The 26,332-nt window shown below is 58.3% G+C and overlaps 4 protein-coding genes and 1 non-coding gene across 6 annotated transcripts in view; 1 reads left to right on the top strand and 4 right to left on the bottom strand.

Annotated features, from left to right (window-relative positions):
- Positions 1 to 585, bottom strand: part of GNB1 (G protein subunit beta 1) — an 85,028-nt gene extending 84,443 nt beyond the window's left edge. For both annotated transcript variants that reach the window (XM_055582493.1, XM_055582492.1), the window contains exon 1: positions 366 to 585. The gene's annotated coding sequence lies outside the window, so the exon portion shown is untranslated. The remainder of the gene's footprint in view (positions 1 to 365) is intronic.
- A 7,318-nt stretch (positions 586 to 7,903) lies between these two features.
- LOC129654345 (U6 spliceosomal RNA) lies at positions 7,904 to 8,007 on the bottom strand. Its single transcript, XR_008715432.1, has one exon. It is a non-coding gene; the product is annotated as a U6 spliceosomal RNA (small nuclear RNA).
- Positions 8,008 to 19,086: 11,079 nt separating this feature from the next.
- On the top strand, positions 19,087 to 21,339 carry CALML6 (calmodulin like 6). Its single transcript, XM_055583794.1, is given in 4 exon segments — positions 19,087 to 19,098; positions 20,643 to 20,817; positions 20,908 to 21,052; positions 21,144 to 21,339. Coding segments are annotated over 4 exon segments (528 nt in total).
- On the bottom strand, positions 20,704 to 23,731 carry TMEM52 (transmembrane protein 52; the record flags this gene model as incomplete). Its single annotated transcript, XM_055582491.1, has 5 exons — positions 20,704 to 22,339; positions 22,445 to 22,623; positions 23,237 to 23,278; positions 23,434 to 23,477; positions 23,564 to 23,731. Coding segments are annotated over 5 exons (612 nt in total), but the record flags the coding sequence as incomplete, so codon positions are not given.
- A 2,434-nt stretch (positions 23,732 to 26,165) lies between these two features.
- The window catches only part of CFAP74 (cilia and flagella associated protein 74), a 103,519-nt gene continuing 103,352 nt past the window's right edge, over positions 26,166 to 26,332 (bottom strand). Inside the window, exon 44 of the mRNA XM_055583793.1 lies at positions 26,166 to 26,267. Within this exon, the coding sequence (XP_055439768.1) occupies positions 26,166 to 26,267 (102 nt within the window). The remainder of the gene's footprint in view (positions 26,268 to 26,332) is intronic.

Genomic DNA, 26,332 nt, shown 5'->3' with positions numbered 1-26,332 from the left:
CCGGCCCCGCCCCCACCGCGGACCCCAGGACCCGGACCGCAGGCCTGCACCCGGGACCCCAGACCAGAGGCCCGGACCTGGACTCTAGACCCCGGCGCCCCAACTCCCGGCCCCGGAGCCCAGGACCTCGGCCCCAGGGCCCGCCGAAGCCCGCGGGGTCCCAGCCGCCCCCGCCCCGAGGACCCCACCCGGGCGGGGCAGGAAGACTCGGCCAGGCAGCCGGGTGGGGGCGGGGAGGGTGGGGGCGGGGCGGCCCTGGCGAGCGGGCGACCGGGGGCGATGGGGAGGGCCGATGGTGGGGGAGACGGCCAGGGCTAGGGGTGTGGGACGGGGGTCGCTTCTGGGGCTGGGGCCGTCGCGCTCACCTCGACGCCGCGTCCCGCCTGCCGCGCCCGCTCCCCGCCGCCTCGGCCGCCGCTCCGGAAGGTGGTCGCGCTCCGGCCGCTCCGCGGGCGCTGCGGGCAGGTGCGCCGGCGAAGCTCGGTCCGGTCGGTCCCGCGGCGGCTGCTCCACTCCCGCGCCCGCTCCCGCTCCCGCCGCCGCCGCCGCCTCCGTCCGCCCCTCAGACGCCTCCAGCCATCGGGATGGGCGCGGCGGCCCCTGCCCGCAGCCTCGGGAAACCCCACGGTCGCGTCACCGCGCACGCCGCGCGCGCACGCCCCGCTAGGCTGAGTCCCCGGCGCGCGCGCGGGCGCGCGGGCGCGCGGGCGCTTCGTCCCAGCGCCAGCCCCCCCGCGCGCGTGCGCGAGCCGCTTAAAGGGGCAGCGCCCTAACTTCTCAGACCCTCCCTGGTATCCTCCAAGTCAGACCCGCCTCTCCCCCTGCCAGGCTCCGCTCCCCAGGGGCCGGAGCGTGGGGCACTGCGTAGGGTGGTCTGCCAGCTGCCGACTCGCTAGGCTCCCAGCCAGGTGGACTTAGATAAAGGACGAAGGGCGGGAGCCTGCCACCGCACCCGGCGCTCAGCATCTGAACTCCGCTCCCCGTACACGCGCACGTAAAGCCCCGGGCGCTCCACATCTGCATTGTGCACCCGGCACACACACGAGCATACATACCCCCAGCCCATGCTGACCCACACCCACGCTGTGTCGGCCTCAGGGACGCCTGGCTTCAGCCTGCCTGCGGAGTGGAGCCCCTACAGCCCAGGGTCAGGGCTGTCCTCAGAGGTGCCCGTGGGGCTCCAGTGAGCTGGGCAGGTGCAGGCAGTGTGGCTTCTGTAGTCAAGGTTCTGTCTGGAATGGCCACCTGAGCATGGAGGTGTGACCACGAGAACGAGAACGACTGTCAGTAGGGACAAATAGTCTACCCCTGCAAATGCGGCGGCCGAGTTTGCCAGGGAGCTGAGAATCAAAGACCCCCTGATGGAGGAGGGGGAAGGAGGTCAGCTGTGAGCAGCCAGCAGTCTCTGGTGTCCTCAGACCCCTCCTGGACGTTTATGATTGGGGCCCTTAGCCCACCAGCTTCCACCTTTCCATCTGACCTCTGCCTCCCCAGTTCCAACAACTCCTGACACCCTCGTCCTTCACTGCAAGAGCTTGGGGTCCCCACCCTAATCACCTCCTTGCAACCACATCAACTCCCTGCCCGCAGCCTTCCCTGTGCTGCCCTCTCCTCCCCCTGGCCTATACAGTAGAACAGGCAGGCAATGCAGTTGCCCCCGTAAACCTCAAGGGGCCCTGTAGACCCTCCCTCCCCAGCCTCTTTCACAGTTGCAGCAGATTGTTTCCTTTTGTGTGTGAGCCTGACTGTCTGTCTAGGGTGGACCTGGACCTCAGCTTGGAGCCCATGCCTTCCCACCCACTCTGGGGCTGTGCCCCTTGTCCGTCTTCCCCCCAACACACACACACACTGATTCATCCTACCAGCACACAGACATGTCTCCACTTTCCTGGGAGCCCTTCCTCAATTTCTGGCACAAGAAGCTCCAGGCTTGTCTCAGGTCCTCCCTGCCCCATCCTTGACCTAACTTGTTCTCCAGAGGGCCCTGTTTCCTTCTGGTGGAGCAGGTATTTAGAAGCCTACATTCAGGCATAGGCTGTGCTTGCTGCTCCTGGAGTGCCATTACTTCTGGTCCCCGACAGTGGACTAAGGAACATGTGCATGTACAAACATACATGTATATGTACACACGCAGACCACCCCCTCTGGGTAACAAATCTTCCATGATCACTGCCCCCTCTGTTGGGTGCTGACCGAAGCAGAGATGTCCACCCTGCTCAGCTGAACCAGAACTGAACATCAGCAGGATTGCTCCTCTGCTTCAAACCACTGGCAGCTCCTATTGCGCTTCTGTTCAATCCTCCTCACCGCCCAGCATCTGGCTTCTCTCTGCTCCTTAAACACTCAGTCTCCACCTTCCATGCTCTGGCCTTTGGTCCTTGTAGCTCTACCTGCCTGTGAGGGGCTCCCCCATAACCTGAAGACCCCTCTTCAGAGGAGCCTCCCCCAGCCCGCCCCGGCCCCCCAGTACTACTCTGGCTCCCGTGACCTCCTGTGGTTCATGCTCAGGCTGCTTGCTTCTTGCCCTGCTCACCTGCTGAAAACAGGGCTGGACTCCCTTGCCCACTGCTCCACCTGTGTACCAGGGCGGGGGTCACACAGAGGGAGCTCCAGAGGTGTTGATGAGTTGGGGAAGGGGTATGGGCAACATGCTGCGTTCCAGGCGAGGGGGACACGACTCAGAGTGAGGATGGGGAGGGGAGTGGGGGAGCAGGGAGAATCAGAATGGAGTGGTCACTGTGTCCAGGACAAGGGCTGGGGAGAGGAGACAGCAGCACTGCCCACTGCTCAAGAGGAGGAGAGGAAAAAAACCAGTTATTTCCTGGTGGTCCGGTAGCTAGGACTCCACACTCCCAATGCAGGGGCACAGGTTCAATCCCTGGTCAGGGAACTAGATCCCACATACTGGAACTGGGAGTTTACATGCCTCAGCTGAAGATCTGGCGTGCTGCAATAACTAGATAAATATTAAAAATAAAAAGTACATAGAATTATCAGGTCGCCCAGTGATTGGGACTCTGAGCTTTCACTGCTAAGAGCCTAGTCTGATCCCTGGTTAGTGAACTGAGATCCCACATGCCTTGGCAGGTGGGTCCCAAGGCCCCAGACTTGGGATCAGAGAGGGACATCCTGGAGAGTCCAGTGGGTCTCATGCTGTCCCAAGCTCTATGCCCACCTAAGTCCAGGGACTGAAAGGTAGAGAGGAGGAGCAGGGAAGGGAGAAGGGGAGGAGAAAGGGGTGGTGGCTGGAGGAGGGGGAGAGCAGGAGGGGGAGAGCGAGAAAAATGGGAGGGAGGGAGAGCAGAAGGAACTGGGCAGCGCGGTGAGTGGTCTCCACGGAGCCCACTCTGCGCTGCTGTGGGGATGGCAGGAAAACCCCCATCCTGTCATCCTGGGTCCCTGCATGCCCATCTGAGGTCAGACCCAGGGCTCCCCTGTCCCACAGGCCACCATCAGCCTGATCAGGCCCTTCCTCAGGGACATCAAGGCCACAGGGCAAGGCCACGCATCAGGATACCAGGCCAGTGACTGACCCAGCTGTCTGAAGTTTTGGGGTGCAGCCCTGTTGCCCCTGGATAATCTGTAGGTCTGCAGGGTGTGGCAGGGCCTTCCCTGGAACTTGCCCTGTGACTGGGGCCTAGAGCCCTGTTTATGTGTTTATGGACCAGATGTGAGGGGCAAAGTTGAAGGGAAGGCAGCAGGGAGGAGACGGGGCCACAGGGCCCTCATTCCCAAATTCCCTGCCCGGTCTCGTCTCCATCTGAAGCACACAGGCCTCAGAGGCCCCAGGCAGCAGGGCTCTGTGGCCCTGAAGACACATGCCCTGGGCCTTGATCAGCTCTCAGGGTCCCTGAGACCCCAAGGGTCTACAGGATGCTCTGGGGACCCTGCCCTCCCCGCCTACCCTCCATTCCTGCTGCACTGGCCTCTTGCATTTTGGGGCCCCCACCCAGCCCTTCTCAGTGGGGCATAAACCGGGGCCCCTCTTGGAGAGCTCATGCCCAGCCAGGAGGCCAGGCTTCTCCTGACTTCCCGGAGACACTCCCTCCCTCTCTCTTGATAAGTGGCTTAGAGCCTAGCCTGTGGTCCCGAGTCTACTGCCACACCCGGTCAGCCGTATCCGGCAAGGGCCAGGCCAGCTGGGCCCCAGTGTCTGGCTCAGAGCCCAGCTCCACTAAAACCTGGGGAGCACGAATGCATAATTCAGATGCCCTGGCCCCATCTGCTCTCCAGCAGGAAATGGTCTGACGGGAAAGTAGGTCTTTTAAAATCTGAATTATTCAAACAATCCGTGCACACGACCAGACTGCCCCTGGTGGGGCGGGGGCCCAGCTCCAAGCCTGGCTTTGCAGGTCTAGGGCTGCAGGGGCATCTCGCACTGGGTCTGTCTTGTCCTCCAGTAAGCAAGCTGGGGCCTGACCCTGCCTCCCAGCTCTGAAAGACAGAAGATAAGGACAGGCTGTGGGGGGAAGCAGGTGGAATGTAGGTAATCCAGAAGAAGCCTAATTAGATCCTGCTGGCTTGCAGAGGTGGGGGCTGCTAGCAGGACAGGGTCAGGTGGGAAGGTGGCTCCCGCCCCTCTCTAGCTGAACTCACCAAGGGGAGTGCCCACTGGGTGCCAGGATGGGACAATGTGGGACGGGTCTGCAGAAGGGTGTGTGGAGAGCAGAGGCAGTTTTATGTGGGGTGGACGGTGGGAAGGGACAGTCAAGCAGACCCTACAGCAGACAGAGAGGGAGTGAGCCGCATGAGTGCCAAGGCCCCAGGGAAGGGTTAAGGCCCAAGGTGGGCATAGGATGGACCAGGTCATGGGCAGTGCACCCAGAAGGCTGACATGGTAGGCTGACTGCACCTCATCGGCCTTGGGGAAGGGCTGGTCATTGCCCTTTGGCTGCCAGCAGATCTTGGAGCACCCCTGGACCCTTCTCCTGGGCAGTGGAAGCAGCCCCTTCCTCTTCCAGGGCAGGACTTGCCCCTTCTACTTGCCTCTTGTGACCTGACCTCTGAGCCTGGGACCCTGCTCATCACTCCCCCTTTGCTCAAAAACCAGACATCCCTGGGGGGCACCAAAACATGGGGGGCAGTGGGGAATTGGGAAGTGCCACCTGGGGGTGGGCACCACGGGTGTGGGTGGCTTGCTCTTGGCTGGGCAACTGCATCTCAGAGGCATGCCCCCTTCCAAGTTCTGGAGCAGACACCCTAGGGAAGGCCCCAGTGGCCTTCTTGCCACTCCCAGAGGGGGCTGTCTTTGGGGGGCTGAGACCCAGGGGCAGTGCAGACCATCAGCTCCAGCAGATGCCCACGCTGCCTTCCCTGGGGAAGCGGAACAGGAGAGCCCACCCTCCTCCTTGGGTGTCCCCATAGCAGCTGCATCCAGTCAACCCGGGACTGTGCTTGTGGGGTTGGAAATCCTGGCCCCACAGATGGCTCTGGGGCCACAGCAAACCTCACAAGGGGCTCTTCAGTATCATGTGTGGAGGGAGATGTCTTTGGTTGAATACTCAGGAAGCAAGATACAACCATGAGTGGGGGTATAATCCCTACACATCCCCCCAGAAATGTGTGCATCCGCAGGTATGCAAACAACACATGCGAGAGTTGGATCAGCCAGGGCTCAGGGTAGGAAGAGGCAGAATCTCAAATAGCTCATCTGGAAAGAGGCTCAGATCCTGAGCTTCAGGCTCAGCTAGGCTCAGGGAGGCTCCTGCTGGGCTCCACCTCCGGAGCAGGGCCTCCTGTCTGGAGTGGGGATGTCTGCTGGGGCTGCCTCCACACCACCCAGCTAAGCAGCCAAGTGCTCCAGAGACTCTGCAATGCCACTGCGTGGACCCCAGAAAGGCCCTGAAAGGCCTCACTCAGATTTAATAGGCCCCTGGAGGCAGGGGATGGAGGGCCCCTGGCCCTCTTGGGACAACATGCACCCTGAGAAAAAGCGAATGCTGTCACCAGCAGGCGGAGGGCTGGTGGACAGGGGAAAACACGGGAAAAAAAGCAGAGCTTGGGCAACAGCTGAGACACTCATCAACCAAGCCATCGGGGGTGGGCGGGCGGGTTCAAGGCCCACAAGGCCCAGGTTCCGGCTCCTCCTGGCGGAGGCCAGGCAGCCCCAGCCTCTGGCCTGCTCCATCCTGAAACCGGATGCTGGGGGCAGAGCCTGGAGGGACAGGCTGGGCAGGCTCTCACCTCCCCTGTTCCCCCTCCCCCGCCTCCACACCCCCCGAAGCTATCTCCAGGGCCTCCCTGTCAGGCATCGAGGGTGTGCTCCTGCCGCCCCAGCCCCCAGTCCTGTTTCCTCTCCAGTCTGGGCGGCGCCCTTGGCAGGGAGGCCTCGATTCTTCTGCACTGGAGCTTCCCCAGCTGCCTGCAGAAGGCTGTGCAGTCACCCGCCCAGCCCTGGACTGCAGTTGCCAGAAATGCCTTAGCACACCCTGGGTCAGGATGGGAATTCTGAAACCAGGAGAGAAGAATTCAAACCAGGAGTTGAAGCAGAGACCCTGAGATCCTGAAAGAGCCCTAGGGTTGGAGTGGGGCACACACAGGCTCCGACACCCAAACATAAGAGAGAGGGGAGCCCAGGCAGGGGCCAGAGAGGTGAGAGGAGAAGGAGGCCTCAGTGTCCAGTGTGGGAGGGTAGACCACGGGAGCCTAGTGGACGGGGAGGCCCGAGGGTGGTGAGGAGGCGTGGTGGCTCAGAGGCAGCCGCTGCCCCAGAGATACCTTAGGGCTCTGAGCCCCCAGACCTCTTCTCCCCAGCCTAGCAAGCCTCCTGTCCTCAGGTGCCATCTAGAGGCCTGGCCAGGCTCAGAGAGGGGTCCCTGGGGCCGAGAAGCTGGGACAGGCCCCTAGCTGGTCTGGCAGCACATACCCAGGTGAGCCGACCCTGGCTGAAGCCCAAGCTTGACTGCCCCTAGACGGGAGCGGCCCGCAGACTGCCTGGCTCCCAGTTCCTGCTGCAGACAGGAGCACAGCTGATGGGGTGGTGGCAGGGGAAACCAGGCCGGGGAAGTGGGGGTCTGCTGTCAGGGCCACCAGGTTCGCCCTGTCTCCAGCTCCCCTGTCCTCCCTCTGCCAGGCCCTGCCTGGGGGAGGGCACGCAGCTGTTCTGGGATTCCTCTCCCCGCAGGCGGTGCCCTGGGACTCAGCTCCGCCAGCACCTGCCAGGTAAACAGTTTGCACCTGCGGCACCGGTTCGAGCCGAGGGTGCCTGTGACCCCGTACTCCACAGGGCCCTCTCACCCCATCCCGAAGTCACGTGATCCAGAGAATCCACACAAGGCCTCTTCCAGCAGGCGGGCAGCCACTGAGCAGAGGGGAAGGGACAGGAAATCCTCAAGGCCACACGGGCCCAGAGCTGCCCTGACTCCCCCGACCCCATGACCATGGACAGGGCCCCATGCCACATCATGCCACACAACGCTAGCCACACCGTGTTACCTGCCATATCTCGTCACCAGTTGCCACACCACATCTGCCGGCCCACCCCAGGATTGACACAGTGGTAGAGCTTTGCGCCTGATGCCTGGCAGGAAGGGCCTTAACCTCTGGGCCTATACCCTGGTCACTGTCCTGACTGCCCCACAGCCTTGTCCCAGGTCCTGCCCTGGATGGACTGTCCTTTCCAACAGAAGACCCCCACCATGCTGCCCCTCCATGAGAGGGAGCAGAGACCCAGCCCATGGCCAGAAGCCAGGGTTTCCGCCCTGGCTTCCCAGCTCGGGGAGGGGTCTCTACCAGGAAGTCCCTCTTGCAGGGCAGCCCACATTCCTGTCAGAAGGGAGATGCCTCAGGAGCTCCTGGGGACTCAAAGGTCCCCCAGAGAGGTTCTGCCTCATGAGCTACTTTGGTTTTGAATCCTGGTAGAAGACACCTAATGTGAAATTTACCATTAAGCCCCCTTTTTTTAAAAAATATGGAACGTGTCTCGAATTTGCATGTCATCCCTGCCCAGGGGCCATGCTAATCTTCTCTGTACCATTCCAGTTTTAGTATGCACTAAACTCTTCTGATGTACACAGTTCAGTTCATTTAGCAGGTTCCTCATTGTGCAGCCAGCCCCTGCATCCACTTCGAGAACACGGTCTTCACCTCAGGAGGAAGCCCTACCCCCATTAAGCAGTCCCTCCCCGTGCCCTCCCCCCAGCCCCCCACCACCGCAAGTCTCCTGTCTACATGGATCTGCCTGTTATATGTATTAATACTTCACACAAATGGAATCATACAGCATTCACACAACGTGTGTCCTTCTTCTGTGTCTGGCTTCTCTCACCGAGTGCTGTGTTCTCAAGACTCATCCATGTTGGAGCAGGTGTTGGTGCTTCATTCCTTTTGAGGGCTGCATGACCCACTGGGTGGACACATCGCCCTCTGTGTATCCAGTCATCCGCTGGTGGCCATTTGAGCTGTTTCCTGCTTCTGGTTGTGGTGAATAGCTCTGCTGTGAACATTCGTGTACACATTTTTATTTGAACACCTGTTCCCAGTTCTCTTGGGTTCACCTGGGAGTGGGATTGCAGGGTCATACAGTAATTCTGTATTTAGTTAGCCATCGAACTGCTTTCCACAGCAGCTGAGCTATATTACATTCCCACAGGAAGTGCACAAGGGCTCCGACCACTCCATGTCCACACCAAGACTTGTTACTATACGCCTTTTTGATTCTAGCCATTCGAGATGGTGTGAAGTGATATCTCATTGTGGTTTGATTTGCATTTCCCTTGTGACTAGGGACGCTGAGCATCTTTTCATGTGCTAACTGGCCATTTGAATGTCTTCTTTGGAGAAATATCTATTTAAATCCTTTACCCTTTTTTAAACTTGTTTTTTGTTGTGCTTGTTGTTGAGTTGCATGTGTTCTGTGTATATTCTGGACATGAGATCCTTATTAGGGTTACAAAATATGTAATTTTGCAAATATTTTTTCCCATTCTGTCAACTGTTTTTTTCACTCTATTGATAGTGTCCTTTATGCACAAAAGTTTTTAGTTTTGCTGAAGTCCAATTTATTTTTTTCCCTTTTTGCTTGTGTTTTTGATGTTATATCTAAGAAACCATCGCTAAATATAAGTTAATAAAGATCTACTCCTGTGTTTTCTTCTAAGAATTTTATAGTTTTAATCCCTAAGTTTAGGTCTCATCCACTTTGAGTTAATTTTTGTATATGGTGTGAGGTAGGGGTTCAAATTAGTTCTTATTCTTTCCCTTTTTTTGGCCATGCTGCTCAGCATGCGGGGTCTTAGTTCTCTGACCAGGGATCAGATCCATAATACCTGCACTGGAAGCACAGAGTCTTAACCACTGGACCACCAGGGAAGTTCTGAAATTCATTCTTTTTCATGTGAATATTCAGTTTTCCCAGCACCATTTGTTGAAAAGCTCTCCCCATTTAATGACCTTGACATCCTTGTCAAAAATCATTTGACTAAACATGTGAGGGTTTATTTCTGGGCTCTCTGTCCTATTCCATTGGTCTATATGTCTGTCTTTATACCAGTACCACATTGTTAAGATCACTGTAGCTTTGTAATAAGTTTTAAGTTTGGGAGTTTGAGTCCTCCAACTCTGGTCTTCTTTTTAAAGATCATTTTGGCTACTCAGGGTCCCTTGCAATTCTGTATGAATTTGAGGAGTGACTTTTTCCTCAGTGGCAAAAAAAAAAAAAAAAGCACCATTGGCATTTATCAGCTGCTGCTGCTGCTGCTAAGTCACTTCAGTCGTGTCCAACTCTGTGTGACCCCAGAGACAGCAGCCCACCAGGCTCCCCCGTCCCTGGGTTTCTCCAGGCAAGAACACTGGAGTGGGTTGCCATTTCCTTCTCCAATGCTTCTTAAAAATATAAGCTCTGGGAGGAGGCCATGGTGGTAGCTCAGTCCTTTTGCCCTGGGCAGTGGTCAGCTTGCTCAGGTCCTGTGGTAGCTAGGAGAGCAGGTCCTGTTGGGAGATGGGGACCACTGGGGGATTCTGAGCAGTGGTGCACCCCCACAGCTGTTGGGGGGCAGGTGAGCCTGAAGTGGGCAGTGCAGTGGTCTGGGGAAGCTGGACAGGGCCAAGTCTGGAGTGACGTGGTTTGTGGTGGTTCAAGGATGGGGGCACAGAGGAGTCAGGGGTGACACTAGGGTGCCTGTCCTCACGGCTGGACAGTGAGCTGAGAGGACGAGGGGCAACTGGGTGGGCAGTCCTGGTGGGCCAGAGGGAGGAGATGCTGTGCCCTGGGCCTTTTCAGCCTAAGATGCTGTAGATGTTGGCTGAGAAGCAGGCCTGCAGTGGGTTTGGAGAGCCATGCATGGGCCACTGAGGGGCCATGGGGGAGTCAAGGTAGCCAAGGATGTCTGGGGCTGCCAATGCCCCACAAGGGGAGAGTGGGAAGAAGAGAAGTAGGAGAATCCCACAGAGAGGCGGGAACTTTGCAAACAGATTTATGTGGTCAGGGCAGCAGGGACCAGCACAGGGTGGGGTCCCATGGGAGCTGCAGGGTCCAGAGCTTGCCTAGGGGGATATGTGTGAACACAGCCAGGAGCCAGGACAGAGCTATAGTCAAGGGAGAGGCCATGAATCCTGGGCCTGGGGGTACCTCAGAAGGAAGGCAGGGGCCCTTCCTGTCACTTGCCCCACCCCGACACTGCCCTCTTCCACTTCTTGGCAGCAGCTCCTTATTCACCGGTTCAGGGCTTTCCCTGGGCAGCGGAGATCCCTCTGCAGTCTGAGCAGGGCCTGGAGCTGGCAGGAGTAAAGGCAGCACAGCCAGCCATTGGCCACATGGGCAGGGTCTGGCTTTCTGGAAGCCCCCTCCTTACTCCCATTGGGCACCTGGGGACACTCTTCAGCCTGGAGCAGGACTACCCCTCTCTGGTCTCCTCTTCCTCCCCTTCCCATCCCCCTCCCTGGGCCAGCTGCCCCTCACCCCTGGCATGAGTCCAGCCTGTGAGGCCAATGGAACTGCCCAGGGAGAGCTTGCTAGGACCCAGGGGCAGCCCCAGCACCCAGAGACCCAAGGCCACCTTCCGAGGCAGGGGTAGGCTCCAGGGCAGCTGTGTGGGTGTTCGATGCAGTTCGATGTGGGCTGGGCCAGCAAGTGGGGGGACAGCAAGTGGACAGCTGGACAGCAAGTGGGGGGGGTGCTCGCTGGGTGCTGTACTCTTCACCTTCACCTGCACTCCACCACCAGGCTCTGTTCCTAGTCAGGAGGGCACATTACACTTGGGCTGGGCACCACTGCATGTGTTTGGGGGCAGGCATGGGGGAGGGAGATGACATCTGACCCCTGCAGGGCCATCCAGGCCCCCGGAACCTCAGCCCTGCGGTCCTCAGCAGAGGGCCCGTCATCCTGAGGATGCAGCTCTCCTCCCTTTGGGAGGGCCTTTGGGGCCTGAGGGCTGTTTGTCAAGAATCCTGTCCCTGAGGCCAGCCCACCGGTCACCTGGGAGGTGATGCAAGCTGTGCCTGCAAGGGGTAATGAGAGGCAGGTGTGAGGCCAGTGACCCTGGAGCTTGGCAGAGTCCCAGGGCGGTGGTCTTGGAGGCTGGCAGGCATGGGACCCAGGGAGAAGAAAGAGGAAGTGGTGGGCTGGGACCCCAGGCAGTAGGGGTGCAGGCTAAGCATGGAGCGCATGCTGGCCCCCCGGGCTGGCCCTCCTGGGGCGGCCAGGCCTGCAGGCTCTGGGTGTTTTGGAAACCAGCAGGCCTGCATGGCACATCGGCGGTGGTAGCGCTGCGTGGAGCCGGGACCCTGGAACTCTCGCAGTGACGTCCATCTGGGACCTGCCGGGCCCCTGCTACATTCCCCTGGGCTCGTGCCCAGGCCTGCTCTGGGCTGCCAGAGGTGGCTCAGCCTGAGGATCAGACTTCTAATGACTTGTCTGTCCTGTCCTACTGTCTCTCCAGGAGCCCCTGGTGGCCACAGGGGTAAGGCCTTGCATTGGGTGGACACTCCCCCTGAGACAGACCATGGAGATGAAGCCCCAGAGAGAATGCAAGTGCAAGGGGCAGTGGGTCATCCCCACTGGGCACCACCAGGGGCACTGCTGAGGACAGGGCCATGCAAGCCTCACCCCTGGGCTGGAGGGGGGGGGGCTGTCTGCCAAGGCTGATGGGTGCTGCCCTCATGGGTGTTGCCCCCAGGCTCTGTGGGCAGAATTCACTTCCTCCAGCATCAGCATCCCCTCCGTGTGGGACAGACCGCCAGGCTCCTGCCGCCCTCTGGCCTCTGGGTCCCCTGGAACCAGAGAGGTCTGAGGCTCTTTCCATTGACTTAAGAGGACAAGGAAGAACCCTCAGAACGTTGGAGCGCCCTGAGTCCTCAGGGGAGAGGGGACACAGGGCTGTCAGGGTCAGCTGGGAGCCCCCAGAGCCTGGGCAAAGCAGGGGCCGGCCACACCACACCGGGTCACCTAGTGGCTGAGCTGAGCAGTGGGCCCCAGCTCCCGAGCACGGCTGGCCAGGCTCTCAGGACCACACGTCCAGGGCCCACCCCATGCCCTTGAGTAAAGGTGGTGTGCGGTGGCTCCGTTTCCGCAGTCGGCACTCTGACCTCCCCTCTCCCCCCAACCTGCCACAGCTGGGTTGTACTTATGCCTGTTTTTGTGTTCACAATTGAGGGAACCGAAGAATGAGTCTCTGAGGGCAGGGTTTTTTGTTTTTGTTTTTGTTTTGAGGGCAGGGTTTTGAAAGGAGGGATGGAGAGAGGCCGGCTGGAGGCCGGGGAAGGCGACCCCGCCCAGCTCCAAATCCGGAGTGCCGCCCTCCAACGCCGGTGCCCGCCTAGCGGTACGCCCAGTCCGGGCTTCGCGCGGCCCGCGAGCGCCGCCTGGTGCACACGCGCGGAGTGGACGCCCCAGGCGCAGCTTCCGGGCCGGGGATGGGGCGGGTCCGGTGGAAGGGCCGGGGCGGGGCCTAGTGGAGGAACGAGGGGCGGGGCGGGGCCGAGTGTCGGGGGCGGGGCCGGGAGAAGGGCCCGGGCGGGGCCGAGGACTGGGCTACTACAGGGCAGAGTGTCGGGAGCGGGCTTGAGCGACTCTCCTCCGGCCGGACTCCGCCCTCCAGAGTGGGCTGGCGGTTTAGCATTTCCCACGAAGACCTTGGGAGGACCACATAACCTGTTTCCAGATCCGCCTGTGATTTTGCTAAAACCGTCCTTAGTTTCCGGGGCTATTCTCTCTCAGCGCGCCCCGCCCGCTCTTCGCGGAAACAAGCCCTTTCAGCTCTTAACTGTTTCCTGTGTTTCTGTTTTGTTTTGGTATTTTTTGCCCGCGCCCCGGACTTGTGGGATCTTAGTTCCCCCACCAGGGATCGAACCCTCACCTCCTGCAGTGGAAGTACGGAGTCTTATTAACTGCCCAACCACCAGAGAATTTCCTCCTCTGGTCTTGATTTAGAAATTGGTGGAGGGACTTCCCTGGTGGTCCTAAGACTCCAAGCTCCCAATGCAGGGGGCCCCGGTTCAATCTCTGGTCAGGGAACTAGAACCCACATGCCATAACTAAGGGTTCACATGCTGCAACTAAAACGGTCCCGAATGCTGCAACAAAGACCCAGTGCAGCCAAATAAATAAATATTTTAAAAAAGATAATTGTTGGAAATCGGTAGTCAGAGAAGGTGGTCAGTTTGAGGCTGATCTTTAGTGTTGTGATTTCTTTGTGGATCAACAAATGATGGAATTTTAGAGCGAAGCGGGGTTTCTAGGAAAGGATGTCTTGAGGTTATGACCCCAGACCCATCCAGTGTGTGGAGCGCTGGGCGCAGAGGGGTGGGGCTCCTGGGACATGCCCAGCAGAGAGGGTGCTGGGAGCCTCCGAGGGCTGGCCTTTCAGTAGACTGTGTCTGTGCACAGGGATCATCTGGGCTTTTTATCCAGGTAGGAACATCAATTGCCTTTTTAAGTGGCGATTGTTTTAAATGGAATAATGCTGCTATGAATATGGGTATGCAAATACCTTTGAGACCCTGCTTTTGATTCTTTGGGGAATAGGCCCAGAAATGGAATTGCTGCATCACATGGAGCTTCTATGTCTACTTTTTTTTGAGACACCTCTGTAGGACCTCCCACCATTCTACATTCCCACCAGCCATGCTCAAGGGTTCCAGTTTCTCTATGTCCTCACCAACACGTCTTGTTTTCTGTTTTTTTATAGTAGCAGTCCTGGTGGTGTCAAGTGCTGTCTGGCTATGCTGTTAATTTGTGTTCCCTGATGATCAGTGATGTTGAGCATCTTGTCGTGGGCTTGTTGGCTGTCTGTCTCCTTTGGAGAAAGGTCTGTTCAGGCTCTTTGCCCATTGTTTGAATTAGGTTATTTTTGTGTTGAGTGATAGTAGTTCTTTGCATTTTCTGAGTATTAATCCCATATCAGATGTATGATTTGCTAGTATCCTCTCCCATCCTGTGGACTGCCTCTTCTCTCTGTTGATGATTGGCTGTGATGCACAGTGGTATTTACCATACACTTTGGTGGTTATAACCCAATATGACTTGGTTATTTTCTTGCTCATGTTTCCAGCTTTGGCCCCTGGGAACTCTGTCAGGTGGCTGGCTTTACTTTGTTTATTCTTCCAATTTCATTGAAGTATAATTGACATACATACAGCACTGTGTAAGTTTAAGATGTGCAGCATAATGATTTGATGTACATACATCAGATATGAAGATGACACCACTCTAATGGCCGAAAGCAAGGAGAAACCAAAGAGCCTCTTGATGAGAGTGAAAGAGGAGAGTGGAAAAGCTTGCTTAAAACTCAGCATTCAAAAAACGAATATCATGGCATCCAGTCCCATCACTTAATGGCAAATAGATGGAGAAAAAATGAGAACATAAAATCCGTGACAGACTTTATTTTCTTTGGCTCCAAAATCACTGCAGACTCTGACTATAGCCATAAGGTTAAAAGACACTTGCTCCTTGGAAGAAAAGCAATGACAAACCTAGACAGTGTATTAAAAAGCAGAGACATTTTGTCAACAAATGTCTGTGTAGTCAAAGCTATGATTTTTCCAGTAGTTATGTATGGATATGAGAGTTGGACCATAAAGAAGCTGAGTGCCGAAGAATTGATGCTTTCAAACTGTGGTGCTAGAGAAGACTCTTGAGTGTCCCTTGGACTTCAAGGAGATCAAACCAGTCAATCCTAAAGGCAATCAGTCCTGAATATTCATTGGAAGGACTGATGCTGAAGCTGAAGCTCCAATCCTTTGGTCACCTGATGTGAAGATCTGACTCACTGGAAAAGACCCTGATGCTAGGAAAGACTGCGGGCAGGAGGAGAAGAGGGTGACAGAGGATGAGATGGTGGCTGGCATCATTGACTCAATGGACATGAGTTTGAGCAAACTCAGGAAGATAATGAAGGACAGGAAAGCCTGGTGTGCTGCAGTCCATGGGGTAGCAGAGTCGGACACAACTGAGCGACTGGACAACAGCATCATGAACTGTCACCGCAGTGAGTTTAGTGAGCATCCATCATCTCATATAGATACAAAATTAAAGAAATAGAAAAAAGCTTTTTTCCTTGTGACGAGAATTTAGGATTTTCTCTAACAACTTTCATATATAACATACAGAAAATTGATTACATTTATCATGCTGTACATTTCTAGTACTTTACTTTTCTTTTTTTTTTAATTTTTATTTATTTATTTGGCTGCACCGAGGTCATAGTTGCAGCATATGGGATCTAGTTCCCTGACCAGGGATTGAACCTAGGTTCCCTGCACTGGGAGCCTGGAGTCTTGACAACTGGACTACAAGGGAAGTCCCCTTTATTTTTCTTATAATTGGAAGTTTCTAGCCTTTGACTGCCTTCCTCCAATTCCTCATCCCTGCCCCCACCTGGGTTTACCTTTATTATGTTACTTTTTGCTTCCTAGCTATACTGCCTTTCTCTTATTTATTTTTATTTTTGGTTGTGATGTGTGGGGATCTTAGTTCCCTGAACAGGGATCAAACCCAGACACTTGACAGCGAGAGTGCAGTCCTAGCCACTGGGCCACCAGCGAAGTTCCCATTACACTGCTTTCTTATGCTTCTTTCTCCCTGCCTGTGTTCTACGAGGTACATTACATTTTCTTTAGTCTTTTTTCCTTCCACAGATATGGAAGTCACACAACCTATTTCTGTGATTTTAGTGGTTATCGTAAGTGTTTTACATTATAGCTTAATCTCAGTCACTGGCACTGGCCATTTCCTGAACACTACTGGATCTTATGCTTGCATCCCTCTCCCATCTGTGGTTGGTGGTCTGGGTTTGGGGTTTCTTTGGCACCCCTTGTCCAGGCTGGGCGGCCCCCAAGCAGACCATGTGATAAGGGCTCAGGAAGAGGGGAGGCGGGCTTTCCTTGGGGGTGAAGGAACTAAGATGGGATGGAGGGGGCATTCCTAGAGCTGGGCTGAGCAGGGGGCTCAGCTCAGTCCACCAGGACCTGGGGAAACTGTCACGGTGCAGCTATCACCCATGGGTGAGGAGGCTGGGGGCTTCAGCAGAGCCCAGGGTGACAGCCCCCATGCAGCAGCCCCAGGCTGGCTGAGTGAAGCTCAGGCCAAGGGGAAGAGTGGAGGGGTCTGAGAAGCTCTCTGCCCCCGACCCCCAGCTTATGCTCCAGACCCTAGAGGGAGCCCCCAGGCCTAGATGTGCTCACCTGCCTCCTGCCAGCAGGGCCACCAGGTCCCTTCATCCACCCATGTCAAGCCCAACTTGTCCTCAGCTGTGTCAGCTGCATTTATGGGGCCTTTCCCCCACTCTGTCCATTGTGACCTACAGCAGGGACAGTCCCTACTCCCGGCGCCTCGTGGAGGCTGGGCAGCAAGGGACCCATCTCCAAAGCTCATCTGGTTGCAGCCTGGTCCTCCAGAAGCTGGTCCCGAGGTGGGGTCTGGGGTACAGGCTCTATGTTAGAGGTTAGATCCAGCTGTCCTGCGAGAAGCCTTGGGCCAGCCATAGGCTCTGGAGTGAGCACCCTTCAGAGTCCCGTGTGGGACCACAGTTTCCAGTGAGCCGAGTCTGTACCAGCAGCCACCCCGGAGGGATGGGGTGGCAGCGCCTGTGGGTCTCTTGTCTGGGAGCAGGTGACTGGTCTGCACTATGTGAGAGGAGGGGGCACTGAGGGAGGGCCTGAGGTGTCCCTGCTGCACATGCAGCCTTTCCCCTCCCCTGGCCTGGGTTTTCAGCGTGCAAGTGTAGCTCTTCTCTTTGGAAGCCCACAGCCCCATCCAGACCTGTCTAGAGAACACACCGTGTGCCCTGAAGTGGGGGAGCCGCCCCAGCACCTGTGCACAGACACCTGGGTGCAGGGAGCACACTGCTCTGGCCCTCCTGGGTCCTTGCTCCTGGTCACTGAATTGGTAAGGGTTCTGCAAAGAAACAGACCAATGGGAGAGAGTGGGAGGGAGGGAGGGAGACCAACTTATTTTAAGGAATTGGTTCATGTGCTTGTGGCTTGTCCAGTACCTGGAGACCCAAGGAGGAGCTCCAGGCCAGAGGTGGTATGCAGAGGGTCCCTTCTTCCCTGAGATCTCAGATTTCCCCCTTAAGGCCTTCCACTTGTTGGGTGAGACCCATCCACATTATCAGGGTCATCTGCTTTACTTAAAATCTATAGATTTAAACATTAATCACCTTGGAATAAACCCCTCATGACTCCCATGTTCACTGCAGAAGTATTCACAGTAGCGAAGAGATGGAAGCAACCTAAATGTCCATGGATTGTTGGATAATCAAAATGCAGTCAATCCATCCAGTGAAATATTATTCAACCTTAAGAAGGAAATATTGACACCTGCTAAAAGATGGATGAACCTAGAGGACATGATGCTGGGTGAAGCAAGCCAGACACAAAAGGACAGATCCTGTCTCATGTCCCTTATAAGAGGTCTCCAGAGGGGTCATATCCACACACAGAAAGGAGGAGAGTGGGTGTCATGCGGGGAGTGGGATGGGGAGCGAGAATTTAGTGGAGACAGAATTTGGGTTTGGGAAGACGAAAAGGTCCTGGAGATCTGCTGCCTAACAAGGCCAGTGTAGTTCATGCTACTGATCTGCACACTTGCAGTTAAATGATACAACCACGATGTGGTGCTTTAGTCGCTCAGTTGTGTCCGACTCTTTGGGACCCCATGGACTGTTACCCGCCAGGCTTCTCTGTTCATAGGATTTTCCAGGCAAGAATACTGGAGTGGGTTGTCATTTCCTTCTCCAGGGGATCTTCCCTACCCAGGGATCGAACCAAGGTCTCTCACATTGCAGGCGGATTCTTTACTGACTAAGCTACAAGGGAAGCCCCCAAAACAGTTAAGATGGTTAATTTTATGTTATAGGCTTTGTACCACAAACAATACAAAAAAGAACAAACAGAAAGATTATGGTTCATAATAGATGACCAATATATGTTAGTTCTCTTTTTTGAGTAATATTTTAGGCAAATTTCACCACAGTAATCAATACATATATGAAAAAACACACCTTCACAGCCACACCTAGATGAGTGTTTGGGAAAACACCTAGCCTGGCAGCCTGGCTATCAGGTGCAAAAACTGACCCTCAAGCCTCTTTCTCTACAGGCCCTTGTCCCCTCACCCCCACCATCATTGTATTGCATCCCCACTCTGGTCCGGAAATATAGACGGGACCAGTTTCCTTGAAATGGCTTGGTAATTTTTGAAGGGAGTGGTGGGAAAGTCCTTCTCACCATCACACAGCCGAAAGCCATAACTGGGAGCAGCCAGGACGAAGGTGGGGGGCCAGAGACGGCTTCTTCTCCATCTCGGCCCAGGGCCGCTGGCCTGGAGCCTGCTGGAGCCATTTTGTCCCTGTCAGCACAAATCTTGCGGCTTCAGCAGCTATCCTGGGCCTCAGCGGGCAGCGTCCCTGTGGTTTCCATACTCTGGCAGGCCAGCCGGGCCGGCAGGGGACAGGGCACACCCCACCTGCTCAGATTTGTCAGGTGGTCACAGGGCCGGGGCAGGTGTGTGTCTGCCTGTGAGACTCTGGGAGCCATGCAAGTGGTGAAGGGAACTGGGGGCCCGTGACTGTTCCTGGGGCAGGAGCTGGAGGGGAGATACGAGGAGACCCTTCAGCCCCAGTTTGGAACCACACACCTCCGAGTGCCATGGCCAGGCCAGTAGGTCACTGCCTACCTAGATGGGAGCCTGAGGACCTGGGCCCCAAGGTCCGGGGGCGTGGAGCCACTGCCCCAGGTCATAGTGTGTGTGTCTAAGGGTCAAGCACACACGTGCAGGGCTGTGCGCTGCTGTGGCATCTTGTTACTAAACAACCTGGCCCCGGAGCTCCCCCGGGAGCCAGCTTTGCTGTTCCGAGTGAGAGGGAGGTCAGGTTTCCCTGAGAATAGCCCCTGACTGCCCAGGGGAAACCTGGCTTGACCTCTCTGTGGCCAGTCTGGCCCCCTGGTTCTGTCTGCCCTGCCCTCTCTTGCCCCTGGCTCATGGCCAGCTGTCTTCTCCTTGGACTCTGGACCCCCAGCCCCCTCTGCACAGGGTGGCCAGAGAGGGTCCCAGATGTTTCTGTTTATTGATCTTGTCTTTACAGGGTGACTGCAAAGTGCTGGTACCACGCTGGGCCCTGGGTCCTTGCGGATGCAAGGGAGTCACCTGGCCAGGGAGGCCATCAGCAAGAACCCTCACCAAGAAGTGATGACAACCCCACTGCAGCCTGGGGGGAAGGGGGAGGCATGGGGAAAGGGGAACAGCCCCCTCACCTGCCCTGGCCCACAGTGTCCATCCTTGCTGCAGCCCAGGAGGGCCTTGGCTAGGAACTAGGGTCCCAGAGGGAGCTCTGGGGTGAGGAGCTGCTCAGGCCATGAAGGGCCACATGGGGAAGGGCCACCTGTCCCAAAACAGAGTGAGAGGATCTCCTGGACATAAAAGGCTCTTGGAATCTGGGACCCCTGGGACCTTGGGCTGCTGGGCCCCGCTAAAACTCAGCTGTCCCCTCCACCCCTTGAACTCTACCCACAGCAGTTTGTGTGACACCGTCCAGGGTCCTCTCAGCTGGCACAGACATGGCAAGGCTGCTATGGGTGCCTGGCGGAGCCCAAGTGGGCCGGCTGGGTGGTCCAGAGGGAACTGGGGGCAGCACCTGCGGGAAAGGGTGGGCAGGCCTCTAGGCATGGGGATCAGCTGGGGCTGTGCCTGAAGGTGTGAGGATCTCTGGGAACCTGAGGAAGAAGTTCAGTGAATCTGGACAAGAGCACGGATTCCCCAAGGCCAGGCCCTGCCAGCCACTGGGGCCACCCTTGCTCTGGGGGGCCAGGTCAGAGCAGCCCTTTCTGAAAGCTGCCATGGTGGTGGAAGACGGGGTGGCCAGGTGCTGGGCTATCCTCTGGGATGCCAGAGCAGGCTGGGGCTTTCACTCTGCCCCCCCGGGAAGGCTTCTCCCACACTGGTCCATGCGTTCTCCCCCGGGCTAACTGGGCACCCACTGCTGCCCCGACTGCTCTCACATGGTTGGTCTGCCCCAGCCCCGAATCCTTCACCCCCAGCCCTGGCCCTGGTGTCCTGCTCTCCCTTCAAGACCCGCCCCTTGTGCCTTGTCTGAAGGCTGCTCTGGGCTGGGGCTGAGCGCCGTGGGCCTTGTGTCCCAGGCCCTTCAGCCTCCCCTGGACTGAGGGTGGAGGAGCCCCTGGTCTGTGGGCCCGCATCCCCACAGACGGAGCGCCTGTCACAGGGCAGATAAAGGATGACAAGGGGGGTCTCTGAGATGTTCAGTGAGGAGGGCAAAGGGCAGGTGAAGACGGATGAGCTGGAGTGGCTCGTGAGTCTCCTGGGCATCAACTCCACCAAGAGCGAGTTGCCCTCCACGGCCAAGGATGTGGACAGAGTTAGTGAGGCTGACAAGGACAGCCGGGGCAGGCAGGGGTCCCCTGTGCATGACAAAGGGTGCGCCACCCTCACTGGCCGCTTGCTCCCCACAGAGAAAGGGTTCTTCAACTGCAGCAACCTCCTGGCCCTGATGGGGTTGTACTGGGAGAAGGCCCAGAACCAAGAGGGCGAGCTGAGGGCAGCCTTGTGCATCTTTGACAAGGAGACCAGGGGCTACATTGACTGGAACACGCTCAAGTAGGGCCCAGGCCAGGCAGGGGGTGGAGCAGGAGGCCAGGGAGGTGGGTGCCCTGCTGGCTGCTGCTCAGTGCAAGGGGGGCCCCTGCAGGTACGTGCTCATGAACGTAGGCGAGCCCCTCAATGAGCAAATGATGAAGGAAGCTGACGAGAATGGGGACGGGACCCTCAACTATGAGGGTGAGCAGAGGATGGGCCCTGGGAGCCCGGTCGGTCTGCTGACCTGTCCCTCTGCTCTCAGCGTTCAAGGCATGATGACTGGGGAGTCCTTCAAGCTGGTTCAGTAGGAGGAGCCGCTGGGGCCAAGGGAGGTCTGCTGGCGGAAGCCTACTACCCGCTACTGTCCACCCCACCCCCGTTCCGCAGCCAATAAATGCTCCAGCCAGATTCATGTGTGCGTCACTGTCCCCAGGCTGGAAAGAAGGGGCTGCAAAGCTGTGGGTCTGGAGAAGGTAGAGGGTTCTCCTGAGTCGACCATGACACTTGGCCTGTCACATCTGTGGGACAACTGACACGGCCCACAGCCCAGCCCTGGGCTCTGGACACCAGTCGGAAGGCCAGGCTGGGCCTAGGTCGAGGACCGCACACCCTGCCCTTGGCCCTGGAAGGTGCTGCTCAAGGGCCCATCCCTTTCCTCCGTGCAGAGATCACCTAGATACAAACTTTATTTTCTCTCTGAGAAGCTGAGGACATCACAGCAAGCCCTGAGCCCTGAGGCTTAGACCTTTGGGGCCTCCTCTGGGCTGAGGGCCTGCTGGGGCTGGGCTAGGGGCCAGGGCTGGATGTAGCAGCATGTGTGTGTGTGTGTGTGTGTGTGTCCAACACAGGGCCAGTCAGCTTGGCTGTCCAGTGTTACACAGCAACGAGTCCAGGGCTGCAGCAATGTGATGGATGGCTGGTCTTCCTGAGGAAAGGACGGTGAGGACAGGCTGGGTGCCCTTGCACAGTCCCCTGTGAGCAGAGTGGCCTGTGGCACTGGGAGGCTTGGGAGAGCTTTCCTGCCCCCACTACGGGGCACCAGGGCCACAGCTAGGGGTCCTGGGCATTGGGGCCTGGCTCCTAGAGCCCTGGAGGGGTCTCGAGGCACGAGGCCCCAGGGGAGGCTGGGTTACAGGGAGGGGGGTGGCTCTTCCTGTCTGGTCTTCGTCATCTTGACGGCCTCCTCATAGGAAGGCGGCGGCTCAGGGGTGTACAGGCTGTAGGCCGGAGGGGTCGTGGAGTCGAGGTCCAGCTCCCCGAAGGGCAGGGGTAGCTGCATGCCCAGCCAGCACTGCATGGAGCTGTAGGCTGCAGGGATCCAGGATGGGTTTGTGGGGGTGGGCCTGGCCCTCACCGGTCCCCTGCCACCCCTGCAGGCGGGTGGGCCACCAGGAGAGGTGTGCCAGCACTCACAGGTCACAGTGCTGTGCGCTGGGCTGTCACTGTCCACGGGAATGGCTGTCAGGTCCCAAGGCTCAGGGGCCGGCGGCAGGTGTGGCTGCGAGTGTGCCCGCTTCCGGAGGTGGCAGAACCGGACACAGCTGGCCGAGATTCCACAGAGCAGCAGCAGGAGGGCAGTGAGCAGGATAAGCCTGGGCAGGGAGGAGTAAGACCCCTACCGCTGGACTGCCCCCTGGTCTCTGGGCACCTGTTCCCCGGGGGGCAGTCACAGCCCAGCTGCTCAAGACAAGGCAATGCACAGGATAAAAGAGAACCAGGACTGCCTCTCCAGGCCAGACACCTCATTCCTGGCCAGAGTTGGGCCTGAGGATCTGGCCTGCCCTGGCCTCCTGCTGCTGGGCCTGCCCTGGCCACAAGTGGCCTTGGGTTCCTTTCCAGGACACACTGCCCCAGGCCAGCTACAGAGTCCCGTGCTCAGACCAATGACCATGTTCAAGGGGCCTCCCACAGGGACGAGGAGTGAGGGAATGGGAAGTGGGCTACCAAGGGAAGTTAGTCAAGGGCCCAGGGGTGTCCTCAGCCATGAGGAACTCAGGCAGGACCCATGCCCGATGTTGCCTGGGTACTGGGGAAGGAACCTGGGATCCGTCTGCCTGGCTGCTGGGGGCCTCAGAACCTTCCTGCCAGCGGCCCAGGACAGTGCTGGTGACTCCTCAGCCGTGGAGGCCAAGTGGGTGGGGGTCTGGTGGGACTGGCCCAGGGGAGGATTGTCGCACCCAGCTGCGCGCCGCGCCCTCCACTTACCCCACGTGCCACAGGCTGCTCCAGCGGGCCTGGGGCGGGCACCTGTGGGACGGCGGCACCTGGAGCCGGTGAGGAAAGGCCAGGCCCACCGTCCCGCCCGAGCCTCTCCGGGGGAGGACCCCGGGTCCCCCTATCCCCGCTCCCTCCCTCCGTCCAACCCTTCTCACCGCCTCCCCGGCCCCCCGCCCCCGACTTACTGGTCCGAGGGGTCGCAGCTGCCTTCCACGAAACCCAGCGCCACCTGCGGGGACACGGGTGAGCCCGGGCCAGGGCGCGCCGAGCGCAGACCCGCCCTGCGGTGCCGGAGCCGAGCACCCCGCGACCCACCTGCGGCAGCGGTAAGAGTGGCGGCAACAGCAGGAGCCCGCGGTCAGCCGGCGCCCGGGAGAACATGCTCAGCGGCGACAGAGGTAGCGAGCCCTGAGGCCAGGCGGCTATATGAGGGCCACGCCCCTGGGCCGCTCCCAGGGCAAACCCCGTCCTCCCGAGACTACGTCAATTGGAGGATTGGCCTTGTAGCCACGCCCAGGTCCCCGCCCCAACCCTCCCCCCAAGATCAGCGGCGCCTTCTAGAGGCCCCGCCCCCGACGGGCAGGCCCTTGGCCACTTCAGGGCCCCGCCCACGCAATTCCCGCCCCATGGTCCGTCCCATAGATGTTTCCTTAGCATAGGGTCACGGGGTGGCGGGCAGTCTTGCCCTTTGGCGTCTTGCAGTCGGGCTCAGGGTGGACGGAGGCGTCCCATGGACAGTTGTGCTTGGGTGTGGCCTCGGAGGGTGGCGGCCACGCCTCTCACACACCCGGGTGCTCAAGATAAGGGTTGCAGCAGTCAAGACGCTGAGGCGTTCCAAGAGCGTAGTTCAGCGACATTAATTGTGCACGCTCGCTGCCCTCTGCCCTCTGCTTATCCGTCGGGCGGTCAGGCTAAGGGAATTGGTCCGCATGGCAAGGGGCCTTGTCTGGGGAGGGAGGGAGAGGAAGCTGCCCTGCCTGTCTTTCTTCATTGCAATCAGGACACGTTCCTCAAACGTCTACCCCCTGGAGGGGAACTGACTGCAGCTCTTTGAGGGCAGGGCCTCCTCTGCTTGGGCTTCCCTGATAGCTCAGTTAGTAAAGGATTCGCCTCCAATGCAGGAGACCCAGGTTCGATCCCTGGGTAGGGATCCTTTGGCGAAGGGACAGGCGACCCACTCCAGTATTCTTGGGCTTCCTTTGTGGCTCAGCTGGTAAAGAATCTGCCCGCAATGCGGGAGACCTGGCTTCGATCCCTGGGTTGGGAAAATCCCCTGGAGAAGGGAAAGGCTACCCACTCCAGTATTGTGGCCTGGAGAATTCCATGGACTGTATAGTCCATGGGGTTGCAAAGAGTCGGACACTACTGAGCGACTTTCATTTTCACCTCCTCAGCTTGACTCTATCCTGCCTGCACTTGCCAGGTCCGTTGCATGATCTCTGCCCAGGCTCTGTCCTGAAGCTGTCCCACGCCTCCAGGCTCTACGGTGGCCCCCAGCTCACCCTGCTTCAGCCAGGTTCCTGGCTCAGGAGTGGGAAGAAGGATGGGCAGAAGTGCAGCCAGCATGCAGGAGTGCAGGCAGGATCTGGGCTAATAAGCGCCAAGGCCCGCTGGTTCTAAACCCCAAGAGCCAGGCCAGCATTTAGAAGAGAGGGGCCTACCCAAGGAGGAGGTGGGGCAGTGCCCTGCAGGGAGGACTCCTTTGGGGCCTGACCTGGCTGCAGGACCTGGGTTTCTCTCCCACCTGGTGAGCAGCAGCCTGGTGAGGGTCTGCCCACCGGACAGAAGTCCCACAAAAGGCTGCTCTGCGGCCACTGTTGTGGGCTCAGGGTTAGGGAGAGGGCAGACTTCCAGATGCCAAGGGCACTGAGGAAGTAGGGTGAGGACTCCAGGCTGGTGTCCTGAGGCCTGTGCCCAGGAGAAGCCCTGGATGTAGCTGGCCCTCCACTTCTGCCAGGGAGGGCTACATTTGGTCTCCTAGGGCTGGCACAGGCTGGGCATGCTGTGCTGTACACAGGGGGCCTGGCTGGGTGAGCTCTGTGGGGACAGTGTCTACCCTGCCACTCTCTAGAAGGCAGGCTCTGGTGCAGGTACCGTTCTGAGCTCCCAGCAAGGTCTCATGGGCTGGGAGAGGGGACTTCTCCCTTGAAGAGCTGGTCAGGACCCAGAAGGCTGAGCCTGGGCTCACTTCAGAATAGGGGGAAACCAAACTGACAGGTGGGCCTCCCCCTGGACCCTGACTGGGCCGTGAGGGAGGGTGCAGTGAGGGAGGGTGCAGTGAGGACTCACTCCTTGCTTGGGACCAGGGACTTGGGAAAGCAGGGGGCTAAGGGGCTGCCTGGACTTTGGAATCTGCAGCCCCCACTGCTCTCCAGCCTCTCCAGCTGTGGGTTGGCCTCAACTCCACCCCAAACCCCCTCCAGCCATTTCCCCAGGGCTCAGGAAGCCCCTCTAGTTGTCCAGGCTGAGTTCATTGTTTTTTGGGCTGTCTTGTGTGTGTGGGCAGGGGCAGCCCCTGAGGGCTCCTCCCCGTGGGCCCACCTGCTCACTGCAGCCCACACTGCAGGCATGGAGGCACAGATTCACACAGGGTTTATTGACAGGTCTGTGGGGGCAGCTGTTCCCCACCAGGACCTCGAAAGGCTGAGTGGGTGTTGGTGGGGCTGGGGACCCTTAGGGCTTAGGCTGGGAGCAGGCTGTGGTCGGGACTGGCCTCTTGGCTGGTTCTGACGTGGAGCTGGGACGGGAGCTGGAGCCAGGACAGCAGGAGTGCCCCGGGGGGGCCATGCAGGAGGCTGCCCTTTTGAAACTGCCCAGGTCCCAGGCCCCTGGGTGGTTCGGCCTGGTAGACAGGCCAGGGGAGGGCTTCGAGGGTGGCAGGAAGATCAGGGGGCTCTGTGGAGAGACTCCTGTGGCCTCAGGGACCGGTCACCACCTGGGCTACAAAGAGGACCTTGTAGGTCTCCTTCACATCCCCCCTGAGCTGCAGCAGGGCCGATGTCAAGAGTGGGTGGTCTGGCTGGAAGGGGAGAGGTGGGAACAGAGGGGGATCCTCAGTCAGGGGGCGCAGCAGGCACGTGTTTT

The sequence above is a fragment of the Bubalus kerabau genome, chromosome 5, assembly GCF_029407905.1.
Source record: "Bubalus kerabau isolate K-KA32 ecotype Philippines breed swamp buffalo chromosome 5, PCC_UOA_SB_1v2, whole genome shotgun sequence".
Taxonomy (NCBI): Eukaryota; Metazoa; Chordata; class Mammalia; order Artiodactyla; family Bovidae; genus Bubalus; species Bubalus kerabau.
The sequence above is the reverse complement of the archived record's forward strand: the minus strand, read 5'-3'. Positions and strand labels throughout refer to the sequence as shown.